General features: G+C 42.3%; 1 protein-coding gene across 1 annotated transcript; it reads right to left on the bottom strand.

Annotated features, from left to right (window-relative positions):
* Window positions 1–1,704: 1,704 nt before the first annotated feature.
* On the bottom strand, window positions 1,705–11,777 carry LOC131086223 (lysosomal acid lipase/cholesteryl ester hydrolase-like). The gene is given in 12 exon segments (XM_058029134.1): window positions 1,705–1,858; window positions 2,676–2,753; window positions 2,756–2,807; window positions 2,953–3,057; window positions 4,359–4,430; window positions 5,126–5,266; window positions 6,195–6,331; window positions 7,193–7,302; window positions 8,079–8,277; window positions 8,526–8,640; window positions 9,701–9,848; window positions 11,641–11,777. Coding segments are annotated over 12 exon segments (1,413 nt in total). The 3' UTR covers window positions 1,705–1,739.
* Between the last annotated feature and the right edge of the window lie 710 nt (window positions 11,778–12,487).

Here is a 12,487-nt window from a genome sequence, read left to right as displayed (position 1 = left end):
CTCCTTGAAAGGGCAGTGTATCCCCACTGCTTTCTTCAGCTGGGCAGAGCCATGTGCTCTGGCTCATGGAGAATCAGTTCTAGTTCATGGTTAGCCCTGACTCTGCAGCAGGGAAAAGGCACTGCTGGTGAGGGTGGAAGGAGTTCAGTGCTGTGATTCTGGTTTTTCCTCCCTTCCATGTATATTTTGTGCAGAGTCACACTGTCAGGTTCGTCCCACGCACCGTGTCTGAATGCTGGGTGGTGCTGCAGGAGTGTGAATGAGAGCAGAGCTGAAGGGCTTTGCTGCCAGATCCTCCACAGAGGCCCTCTCCTCCTCTTTGCCCGAGCTGGGATTGTGGCTCCTGCTCCCCCTCCCTGCAGAGCTGAGCCCGTGTCTGTGTGGGGTGCAGTGTTTGCTGTGCCAGTGCTGGCTCTGCCCTGCTGCTTCATGGGGGTGGGCAGGTCTGCTGTGAGTTCCCTGGGCAGCCAGGACACTGGGATTTATAAATGATGGGGTGTGGGCAAGAGAAGCCACTCTGTGTCTTGGACTGCAAACATGCCCAGGAGTTGAGAACTCAGTTCCCAGTGGTACCACAGGTTGCTAGAGGAGGTGTGTTGTTTGCATGTGTTTGCATGAAGGTGGCCTTTGCATGTGTTTTCTGTATTACGAGAGACAAACCTGTTTCGTTTATATTGCTCTCTATCTCCCAGATTATTATCAAATGGGTTTCACCTTCCACAAGTCTTGACTGAGGAATCTGGGCTTATGCTCCCACCCAGAAACACCCACAGTGCCTGAGCTCTCCTGGCTTGCCCTGCAATGATGAAGCCTTTGGTGTGATGTGTACCCCCTGGGATAGTCCCATAGGCAAGCACTGACATGGTGAGATGAGGACCTAGAAGAACTTAAACTTGTTTACTGATGGTGGCAGGAATATTTATTGAGATGAATGCAGTTGTCTTTTATGTACAGTTTGCTGCTGTTGCCCGGTTATGAGCATGAAGACAGTTGTGCTCTTTGTAGTAAGAGGGGTAACAAACCATTAGTTAGTGTAAGGATAAGAGAATATCTGCATCTGTCCAACAGTCAGGTGCTTTTTCTCTGACATATATGTTGTGGTGTTGGATTTCTTGCATTTGGGCCAGTATAGCCAACTCCTGTCTGCTTAAATGCCAGGGTAGTTTTACAAGTGAAAACCTTTTGGGTCTTCCTTGCTGCTGTTGGTATTGTGAAGAGAGGAAAACAGGTGAAACACTATCAGGATGACAGATGACTCAACTTCAGCAAAGTTCAGTAAACAGAGAGATTATCTCCCATTTTGGGTTTTCAGGGGAAATCACCTTTGTCTCAAGTGAAATATGTAGTGCAGATCAACAAGGAATCTTTACAAATCAGTCATATAAAAACAGAAATCTTCCAAAGTAAGGGATCCCTAAATTTTCTGTCTAATGTATTTGTAATTTCAGTGGTCATTCACACGAACCCCAGCTTCTTCTGCAATCACCAAATTAGTGTAACACCAAAGGAAGTAGTGTAAAAATATTGCAAACCAACTGTCAGTAGTTTGTAAACCTCTATACCTATACCAATAATCAACTGCTAAATAGAAATATCTGGGGTCTCTACTGCCTTCTGTGGCACTCTAAGCATATTTCTTCAGTAGTTCAATGATTTTCAGATACATTTTCTCAGTTGCATCAAGGCCCCAGAGGAAATCAAGATGTCCCCATGCAGGAAAATGCTCATGGTAAATGAGGTTAGTGATCCGAGGAAGAAGCCTTGCTATGTCTTTTGGATCTGCAAATTTGTCCTGTCCACCACTCCAAACAGCAGTTGGCACCTTTATCTCCTCTATCTTGTAAGCAGGAGGAGCAGTCTGTAAGAGAGGGAGGAGACCTGAGTGAGTGCTGGGTATCAAAGTTATGTTTAGAGAAAGGTTTCTGTGCAAGCACCTCTCTTGGTCTTTTGCTTCTGCACTGCCTACAGTAAAACCACGAGGATGAAGGTCTTACTGCTCATTGCCCTAACCCCATTCCCTGTCTTGCTTGTCATCACAGAAGAAGTTAAAGGAACACAGAAGATTAAAATGGAGATCCTTTGAGATCTGAACCAAAAGCCTTAGTGCAGGATGGTTATTTGTCAGTGTGGTAAGGGACCGTGCACAAGATGTTTTGAGACTTACCCTTATGAAAGGACAGTTCAGTTATCTTTCTTCTTGACTGCTTTTTTGGGCCATTTCCCAGCCTTCCACAGTATTGGGAATAAAACATTGCCCATTTCAAAATTTAAACTTCAGGTATTTAAAGACCGTATGTGTGTATGCAAGGTGTCTGAGAAGGAAGGTGTCCTTGGAATCTTTATCCACTTGCAAAATAATGTGCCATCCATGAAATAACCTGCCCTGACTCACAAAGCAAACCTCAAAAAATAATCAGATGAGTTATAAGTGTTGCAAGAGGAGCAGAGCATTTTCAGGCGTTGACTACACAGTAAATAAAGCTCCTACAGACCAAATTTTGCCTGTTTCCATTTTTCCATACAGGATACTTTAATTCTCCCCAGCAGTCTACATTGTGCCATACTGAACTATCCCTTAAGTTTAATTTTTACAGCAAGTAGCCTCTGAAAACCAAGGTATGCATTTCCACTTATTTTTTTTCATCCCCATTTTAGTGTTTAACTGAAACGTAGACTTTGAGGATTTCTGGGGAGGAGCTCTGTACTCATCCAGTCTAGGACCTGGATGTGACTCTTGGCCTTTTGGGAATGGTAAGCTGACGTGTTGTTGGACACATCCCTGCATCAGTAGGAGAGGCTGCAAAACTCTGTATATGCCATGTTTGTGAATCGACTCTGACAATTATGACTATTAGATTCAGGTGAAGCTTTGCCTAAGACCACCCTTCCCTTCCTTTTGTAGCATTCAAGGTGCTAGTATATGAATTCTTCTATTTTTAGTTTTTCCAGGACCCAAGGATGAGTTCTCAGAAAAATGAATTGCCTTACCTGGTTGTATTTCTTCATGTTTTCCTTACAGCCGTAGTCATAAGCTTGAAATTGTTCTGCATATTTTATCTGTTAATATTGCAACAAGCACAGATAAAATGAAAATGTTAAGAGACAGAGTGCAGGAGTTGTTTTCTTGCATATGATTGAACTCAAATCTGAGGCAGTAGACAGGATCCTAGGGATACTAAGGAGGGATTGTGGGGTAAGTGGTTTCACCACCTTTCACCGTGCTAACATTTTCTCCTGATCTTCAACCACCACCCTCGTTATGTTTAAATATTAAAGCCTTGCTGCCCTATCTTAACTGGCTCTTTACTTAGGTAATGTAGCTCTTTGTGATGCAGGAGCATGTCAGGGCTCTCACTAGCCTGGGATACCTCCTCAAAATCCTCAACTTTTGTGTGCCTGCTTGGTCTGCTCTGGTCTGCTCACAGTAGTGGCAGTGATATCAGAGGTTGTGAACTGCATACAAGTATATTTGGAGCAGAGTGTGATCGCCTTAGCACTAAACTCTTGTCTTCTGTGATTTTTCTAAAAGGAATATCAAAACAATAAAGGGTAAACCTGTCTTACTAATAATGTGTGTGCATTTTTTTTTTAATCTAAACCTCTAAGTAACTGAGGTATGATAGAAATCTGCTAGCTCATCTCTGATTTCTGGCTCTGAGTGCTGGGTTTCTGTTCTGGATACCAGGAATTTTAGGCAGGGGATGTACAGCAGCACACATGTATTTAAGGGCTGCTTTAAGTGGCACAGTGCACTTAGAGTTCATTTAAGTTCACAGCTCATAGAGTGATGTGTCTCTGAGCCAATGCCATCTTGCCCTGGTCTGATTTGGAGCCTAGGCAGAACAAGCTTGGGTCTGAAAGTGGCATGAAGTACCAGCAGAAGAGGCAGTTCCCCATTTTGCCATTGTGCCAGCAGAAGCATTTGTGCAGTAAACTGGCTTTTGGAGGTAGTCAAGGCTGCAATTAACCCTCTGGGAGACGAGCTTTAACCTATATCCCTTTTTTGTCTGATTCATCCCTGACTGTAAAGTTCTCACTTATACCACCTGCCAAGTGCCTAGACTGTGCTTGTGTTCACTTCTGCAGCTTTCTGCATACATCTCCATAAATAAGGACGAAGGCTGGAAACCATTAGAGCCAAGAGAGGTGTGATGTGCCCTGGGGAAATCTCAGAGCCTGTTGCCAAAGGGGAAATTTGGGGAATGATCTGGTGAGCCATGGGGAACAGGGCTCACTGTGTGACAGGTGAGAAGATGTGATGGGCAGATTTCCAGATCTGTCACCTCTGGATTCCCCTGTTGGCTCTCAGTTGCATAGAAAGCCATCCTGAGAGTGTTTATGTGTCAGCACAGTTATACCTGCTGCCAGTGAATAACGTTCTGTACCGATGTTCCAGCCGGGTAGTGTCCCCAGTATGAATCTGTTCGACTCTGCAGACAAAGCAGAAGTGTTGTGAAGGCAGAGATCCAGTGCTGTGACAGAATAAAGCTGTGAAGGCTCTGAGAAACATACTGCTGCATCCCCCATTTTTATAGGATATTCTTCAGATATGAAAATGGAAGTTGAGGAAAGGTTCACAAATATGCTAGTTTACATAGGAATGAATGCATGGGATTTTGTATCTTTGGGATAATATTTTCAACATTCTCAACACAGAGAAAACATCATTTGAGAAGCATCTATGGCCTTTGTTTTCCCAGTTTGTATGATTTGTATAATGCTTTTAAATAGTGCTGTGCATAATCAGTAGAGAAAGATTCTCTACAGTTCTCTTTGGCATAATGAAGCTTTTAATAGGGACACTTGTTAAATAGTCGGAGAGATGAAAGGTGACTGGAGAACAGACATGTGAAAGGTCTGTAAGAACAAGAGGCAGCAGCCAGAGTAAAGGAATGCAATCTTTCTGCTGGGAGAAGTGTGGAGAAAAGTTTTGAGTTTTGGCTGGAAATATTTCAATGTGTAGCAAAGAAAAAGAAACCATTTCTTCTGTTCAGAGGAGTCAGATGTCTTGTTGTTTAGGAAAGAAAATATATGAATTGTGCAAAAGAGAAAAACATCTTTGTCCAGTTGCCCTTCAAAGCTTTTTCAGATTTACCTGTATGAAGCTTTTCTGGGAGGTGCTTACCGTGTTCATATTTTGTATCCTGCCCCCGGCCAGGTAGCAGAACATACTGCCACAAACTTTCCCCTGACATGCACAGAACTGTGTTACAGGTCCTTTCATCAGCTCATTGTAATGAAGAGCTCCTTTGCAGCCAAGCAGTAACTGAGGGGAGGAAAAGTGCAAAACTTTTCTTAGCTGTTGCAAGATTATTTAAAGAAGAAAACTCCCTCTTCTTTAAGTTACTCTCCTTTAATAGCCTTGCCTCTTCACAAGGGGCAAGATTGCTGAAACTGCTTGCCATCCCACTATCCTTTACAGAGTGTTCTTCCCAAGGGCAGAGCACATGTTCCTCCTTCTCCTTGGCATGAATGCTGGAGGTCACTATCCATCTGTTTTTAGTGCACTGATCTCAGTGAGAAAGGAAGCTGGCTACACTGATGGCTGCAGAATATAGGAAGTCCCTTTTTGCCCTAATACCTTTTCCTGGCAGGTGCAAACTGTACTGTGAGTACCACTCCTAAGTAAAGAGGGATCAGATAAATGAGAAGGGTGTAGAGCTGGATGCTCTATAGTCGTATCATCAGTGCAGCTTGGACAGAAAGAGGATGTGCATCTGTGGTTTGATATAAAGCATAGCATGCATGATTTCCACATTCCCAGTGAATTCTATTAAGTTGACACCTTCTGCTGTTTAAGTTTAATTTATCACTTTAAAAGTAAATACTTTACAAGCATAAATGATCTGCATGTCTGATAAAATCAGGATGTGAAATATTTTACTTGTGGTTTTTATTAATACTTAAGGCTAGATTTAGTAGACTATATTAGATTTCTTTTGTTCTGGTATTTGAAAGTTTTCTTCAGAAATATTTGCCTTAAATAAATAATGGTGAAAGTATACCTGCTACCTTAAAGAAATTGCAAAAGCCATACCATGTGAAACCTTGCAGTTCAGCTCCTTGGAAAGTCTGAAGTCTGATACGCTGAATTCAGTTCTAACTGAGCACCCCTTAAAGGTTCAAATTGAGTGAGTCCAGTAGAGACAAAGCAGAAAATTATGTCTTTCTCTTAAGAAGGAGAAATTCCTTACCCTGATCAGTGGCTGGGGAAGCTGTGCAATTGTTATCATAGGACTGGTAGAATGTGTGATGGTGGTTACTGGTGCCAAAGCAAAGAATGCTTTAATCTTCTGAGGCATATCAGGATAAGTAGAAAGTGCTATGAAGCCTACAAGCTCAGAAAAAGAAGTCGAGTTGATGAAGAGATGTCCACAGACCAAATAAATAAAAAAGCAGTAGGCAGCAAAAGAATGAGACTAGGTTAGCATCCCACTGACTGTTTTCTATTTCTGTGCTGCAGACCTAAAGAGAATGTTTGATTCTTGCTTAAAACCTTTATTTGGAAGATAAAGTTCATTCTAAGGATACAAGCTCATTAGAGCATGTCCTGATACTGCTTTTGTCCGAACTGATAACTTTGTGTTAAGGCCGGTTTTGGTTGAAAAGGTATATATTAATTAGATTTTTGAAATTCAAATTCTTTCTAAAGTTCTCTAAATTCAAAATAAAAAGTTTTTCATCTTGTAGTCTCTAAAAGACTGTACATGCGTATGCTGCCATTCAGCAATACAAAAATTATCCGAAGATTGAGAATAAATTTTTTTCCTTGTAATCAAGCATATTCCTTGTAATCAAGCATATACTTGCATGAAAGTGAATTCACACATAAAGGAAGAGTATAAGGAATTTAAATACATTCAGAAAAAGGTTGTTCCATCCTTTTTCTGAATGTATTTAAATTTCTCCACTGATTGATTTGACTGGCTGACATAATTATCTGAAGACAAAGAAGGTGGTGATTTTGTCCGAACTATTAATTCTGTAAAAAGACTCTTAGAATGCACATATGGGAAGAAAGGAAAATAATTTTCTAGTAATGCCACTTCCCTCAATTTTCTCCTCTCTTTCTGAGTTTGTTTTTCTAAAAGGATAATGGTACACTGTGACATAAGAGTCTGCTCACAGACCTTATCTATAAATCATAAACACTAACACCGACTGTTTGGTACCCAGGCAGTTCTAACATTACCTGCAGCTGACCCTTCAGAGTGACCAATATAGTAAACATCCTTCTGTCCAGTTTTATTCAGGATGAAGTTCAGCTCTGCTGGAATATCGTATTTACCTATCTCATCGAAGCTGTGGGGAGAAACACAAAAAGCTGGCAGACAATGTGACTGTCACCGTGTGAGTTCCTGACTGTCAGTTTTGTTCATGGCAGCGAGCAGGAGCCATTGCAGGAGGAGGCTGCACAGTGTCTGCACCCTTGCCTGAGCTGGGGAATGGGCAGAGGGTGCAGCTGTGCAGCCTGGCTGCCTGGTGCCCTGGGCTCTGTGTGCATCAGGTGCCACTTTCACCTGACAGCTGCAGCCCCTGGGGAACTGAATTTAATCAGGGCTTTCACCTGCATGGGTTACAAGAAACATTTTTCTCTCAGATAGCATCAGTTGTGGTAGATCAGATTTCTAGGCTGAGCTGAGCTGTCTCCTGTCCTTTCTGCACTTGGAAAATGGTGTCTGGTGGGAGACTTCAAGGTGACAGATGCCTCCCAGTTTTGGAAGCCATTTCCCACAGAAACCAGCAAAGATGACCTGAGTACTTCCAGCTTTGCTTGTATGTGTGCTGATTCCAGAAGAGCCAATCCAGCTCATGCAGCCAATTCCTTCTTAAAACCTCCTTGATATGCCCAGGAGTGGCTGCATCTCTGGAAAAGAGTTTGTCTAGTCTCCTGAAATGTTGCATGTCCCACTTGAAGTCAGATTATATGAAAACATGTCATGTTTTCATATAATTTAGAAGGGATTTTTTTTTCATCTAGCCAGAAGGGGAAAGGTTGTGCATTCTAATGGCAACTGCCTAGTCTTGCTAGTTCCCTGACAGTTGCTTTATTCAGAAATTCTTTCTCCAATGAGTACCTGAACTCCCAGAACTCTTTCTGGCAGGGCTTAAGGGTCTTATGTTTTAGAGACCAGGTGTCTCCTCGGCTGTTTCCCAACCAGACATCATAGCCAGCATCTGCAAGGATGAAGCCCAAGCTGTTGTTGGGCAGGTTGGCAATCCACTGAATAGAATCTGATAAAAAAACATGGTGTAGCAAGACTGCAGGCTTCTTCCCTACAACAGAAGAGATTTTCTTAAGCTGTAATAGTAATAGGTAATGTGTACTTAAATGTGGGGTGCAGAATTTGGTTTTGAAGGAGTGTTTTAACCAATATACAGAATTCAGACCCCATTCTAGGCTGAATGACTAGGTACCCTTGCTGAGATGGAAAGGTGTGGAACTTTGCATTTGCAAAGGGGAAGGATGGGGAATCCATGTGAGAGTTGGCTCTCATACTGCCCTTATATCCTGTATGTCATACCTGTATTGGGGCTGTTCCTTCCAGAAGGAATTCTGACAACACCAAGAATGTATCCATCCTCCGTTGGAACTTCGTATTCCTCACTGGGGAACCCGTGATATCTGATAATTTCACTCTGTGGGAAGCCAAAGGAGAGTTTGTTATCCTGCATTTACAGTGAAGATATTGGTGTAAGAACTGTTTGGAGGCTGCTTCTGCCCAGGAATGTGAAGCTAGCCAGGAACATGCCAGGGAGATAAATGTGATAGCACATTGCTAGCCTTTCTCTACTGCTCTGTGTGGTACTGGTAGGGAGGGACAGGGATTCCTGCAGGAAAGCAAACCCCAGGTCTCTCTTTTTTGTGGATGATCCTATAGCTGCTATGGGAGGCTGGAGGATGCAAACAGCAGCTAGAGGAGTTGGGATGGGTTTCTGTGAAGTGGTTTGTGTATTCTACTTAATGCCTAATATCAGTCAAATGGTAGTAATTGCTGTAGCTGTGGCACTCAAGCACTACACAGATTTATAAGAGTAGCAGGATGCAGTAAAGTCTTCATCAGACCTGCTTACATGGTAGTTGTCTGGAAATTGATTCCCTATTATGGGGCAAAGTGAGTGACTAACCTTTTGGAGATAGTTTATCCTGTTTTGCAAGGGTGACACAGGTCTGTATTATGATATTCTGCCTTGGAATGTGGTCAAACCACTCAAATAATGTCCTATTTTGCAAGCTATCAGTGGAAGGCTGAGAAGGAGCATCATGTATTCCTGTTGGTGTTGAATTATTCTAAAACAGGTCTGACATATCAACCCCAAATCTCCTATTTCAGACTCACAGCACCACCTACTACACTGCTGCCACAGTGAGGAAATCTTTGGTGATTCAGAGCAAGGGGTTTTGTTTTGAGAGTCTGTTGTTTGAAGAAGGGGTACAAGCACCCTTAGCACTGTACTAGGCAAAGAGGTTGTTACAGAAGGGCAGGCCTTGAGACTAGAAGCCAGCCTTTTTTTCCGCTGCAAGGGAATTCTTCTCTCTAGTTCAGACTGTTTGGATAGGAGCACCAACATTTCCTCTAGGTCTGTGGTGCTGGAGGGACCCCTTTGAAGGGAACTTTGGCCTCCTGATAGGCACTGTTAGTCAGTGGTAGTGGGAGAGAAGCTTTAGGAAAAAAGGAAAGAAGGTGACCCAACTTACAACGTTCATGAAGCATTCCGGGTTGCGGCGCTTGCAGCGGCTTGTGTCAACACCTGCACTGGAGGCTGCTGAGAATCCTGCTGAGAATCCTGCTGAAAAGGCAATTCCCTGGGAGCAGAGCAACATGAGGAGGCACCACATTTTGGGGCTGTGTGGAAGAGCACGTGGTTTTTGTTCATTAGGAAGAGAATGGTGTAGAACTCCACAGGAGGACCCAAGAGCAGAGTCTCCTGAAGGTTGCCCAAGGTCTGTTCCCCAGGGGCTGACAGAATAAGTACCTGTGTAAAGGCAGGATTGTCTACAGCTTTTCCTGTTTAATATGGATTACAAATGAGTCAAAGGCTCCAGGATGAGAAGGAACCAACCTGGGGTCTTGTGTTTATACGACATTGATGCTAGTTTGTGATGAGTACCTTCCTTTCTCTCTACATATAGTCTTTTCTATTGTAAATCTGTCTTTCTTGGAGAAGAGGCTGAATCTTCCTGGAGTTTAGGCATTGTCTGGTGGTCACAATAAGCCTTGTCTGAGCAGAAATTGTAGTGCTCTCTGTGTAGTTACTGCCCTGCTTTTTGGTTGTAGCCACCTTTGTAATTAGCATGGATGGAACAGGTCATAAACCCAGAGTGTTTTATCTGAACCACCATGGGGAAGATCATTAAGGTTTTGGAGCTTGGAAAGGACAGGTAAAATTTCTTTTATTTGTTTCCTCTGTATTTCTTTAGGATGGAGGGAGTGAGTGGGTTGTCAATTATCTTCATTTTTCATTAAATCTGTCGTATCCCTTGAGTGACTACAACATTTGGATTAAGCCAGAATTGGAATATTATAGATAGATGGATAGATACAATATAAAAGTTATATATCATTATATATTATTAAAATATATAGATATAGTGTAATATTATATTTTTAATATTGAAATCCAAACTCATTGTGGTCTATCCACTTTGTAGGAGAACACTCCAATTCTTCTGTCAATACAACAGAAATCCTCCTACCTGTGTGCTCTGGAAGCACAGTTTCAGAGTAAATATTCCACTGCTTTCTGCTATTTTATTTAGTTCAAACAAAAGTAAAAAACACATTTCTTTTTTTCTGCATGTGGAGCATTGTTTGGAAAAAACTGAGAAGTTCAGCATGTCACAGTTTGTATTAAAGATGAATCTATGCGGTAGATAAATTATTACCTTTTTTATGGTGTGCAAATTTCTCTGTACTGTACTGAAGATGAAAGCTTTGTAAATCAGACATAATGCACCAATCAACTCCAAGGCTTGGCACTCAGCTGTCTCATTAATTTCAATGGCCAAGTCATAGGGGCTTTGAACAATAATCTAGTCTTTTTATGCAAAGAAACAATGCCAAAGAATGGCATTTACCATGGCAAACTGGAAACAACTGAAATATTTTAAAAAGAAAAAAAAAAGTAGAGGAAGATGCCTGAAAGATACATTCATGCCATTTCTGGAAGGTTTTGGTATTAATGAAAACAAACCTTAAACCTAGAAATTCATCATTGTACTCTTGGGAGAGTCCTATGGCTTTCATATACAGTAAAAATGGGACAGAAAGACACCAGGCTAGCAGGTGTCAGAATCTCTGGGTTAACTTACAGGGAAAACTCAAATTCTTTTGCAGCTATAAGATTTATTTAATCTATGTACATGCTTTCAATGCTGAGATTTCCATGCATCCACAGTGACATCCCTAGGGGGGAAAAAAGGAGAAGAAAATGAAACCATCAGTTACCCTTTTTCCCACTTGCATGGGCCAAAGGCTTTTTCCTCTCCCCCTCTGGCACACCTGCCCTTTGGTGCACAGCAGTCAGCAAGGATGGCAGGCTGGCTGCTCTGAGAAGCAGCTGCAGAGCCAGGACAGCACACCTGCATGGAGACAGGCAAGGGAGAAAGAGAGCATGGATGCATAGGAACAAACTCACCTCTGGTTTGGCTCCTGTGCTTGCCCCTCCTGCTGCAGGTCCTGGTCAATCCCCTGCTGATTCACTGCCAGAAGCTTGCGCCAATGCAAGGAGCAGCAGCAGAGTTCTGTGTGAGATCTGCATGCAGGGGAGAGCATGTTTAGGTGCTGTTTGCTTGGCAGTATTTAAGGAGTGGAGTTTTTCTATGATAAATAGCACCGTTGCATGAATTCTGAAAGACCAAATTGCACCATGGATCTGGTGAGGTAAAGAGGCATCTAACCTGTTATTAGAATACTTATGAGGAACTTATGAATGGTTATTCTTGTTCCCTGAGGCTGTGGCAGATCTTTATCTGTACTGCTACCTGTCTTACTAAGGGCTGTAACTACTATATTTTGGGATAAAAAGGAGGAAGGATCCAGCTTTTTCAAAACTTTCTGGCTACAAATGTGATCTCTGCTGCTGAGAGTAGTACAAAAACTATTTTGGTCACAGGTTCCACACCAGTTGCTTGTTTTCTGAATTGCTGATTGCCTGGGACAATCCTTCTTTGTTAGATAATCTTAGAATAAAACCAGAGGTGATTTCAAAGGTGTGAACCCCACAACATACAAAAAAGAATTTGCTCTGAATTACCCTGCTTCTGTAGGGATTCTGGGGAACTGAATTAAATTTGAAAACATTGTTTAAACTTCGAGTCAAGAGAGGGTGCTAACACTAATTCTTATTATTTCCAAGCCCCCTCCATAACTCTGTGAACACAATATATTAGAGACCCTGCCTCACCACTGAATTAGTTGAAGTCAGCCTGAGGGGCTTGATCCTCACTGAAACTGGCCTGGCTTCTTGATGCTGCAAATTCTTT

The sequence above is a fragment of the Melospiza georgiana genome, chromosome 8 (genome assembly GCF_028018845.1).
Source record: "Melospiza georgiana isolate bMelGeo1 chromosome 8, bMelGeo1.pri, whole genome shotgun sequence".
NCBI classification, from domain to species: domain Eukaryota; kingdom Metazoa; phylum Chordata; class Aves; order Passeriformes; family Passerellidae; genus Melospiza; species Melospiza georgiana.
Note: the sequence above shows the minus strand (reverse complement) of the source record. Positions and strands in the feature narration are given on the sequence as shown.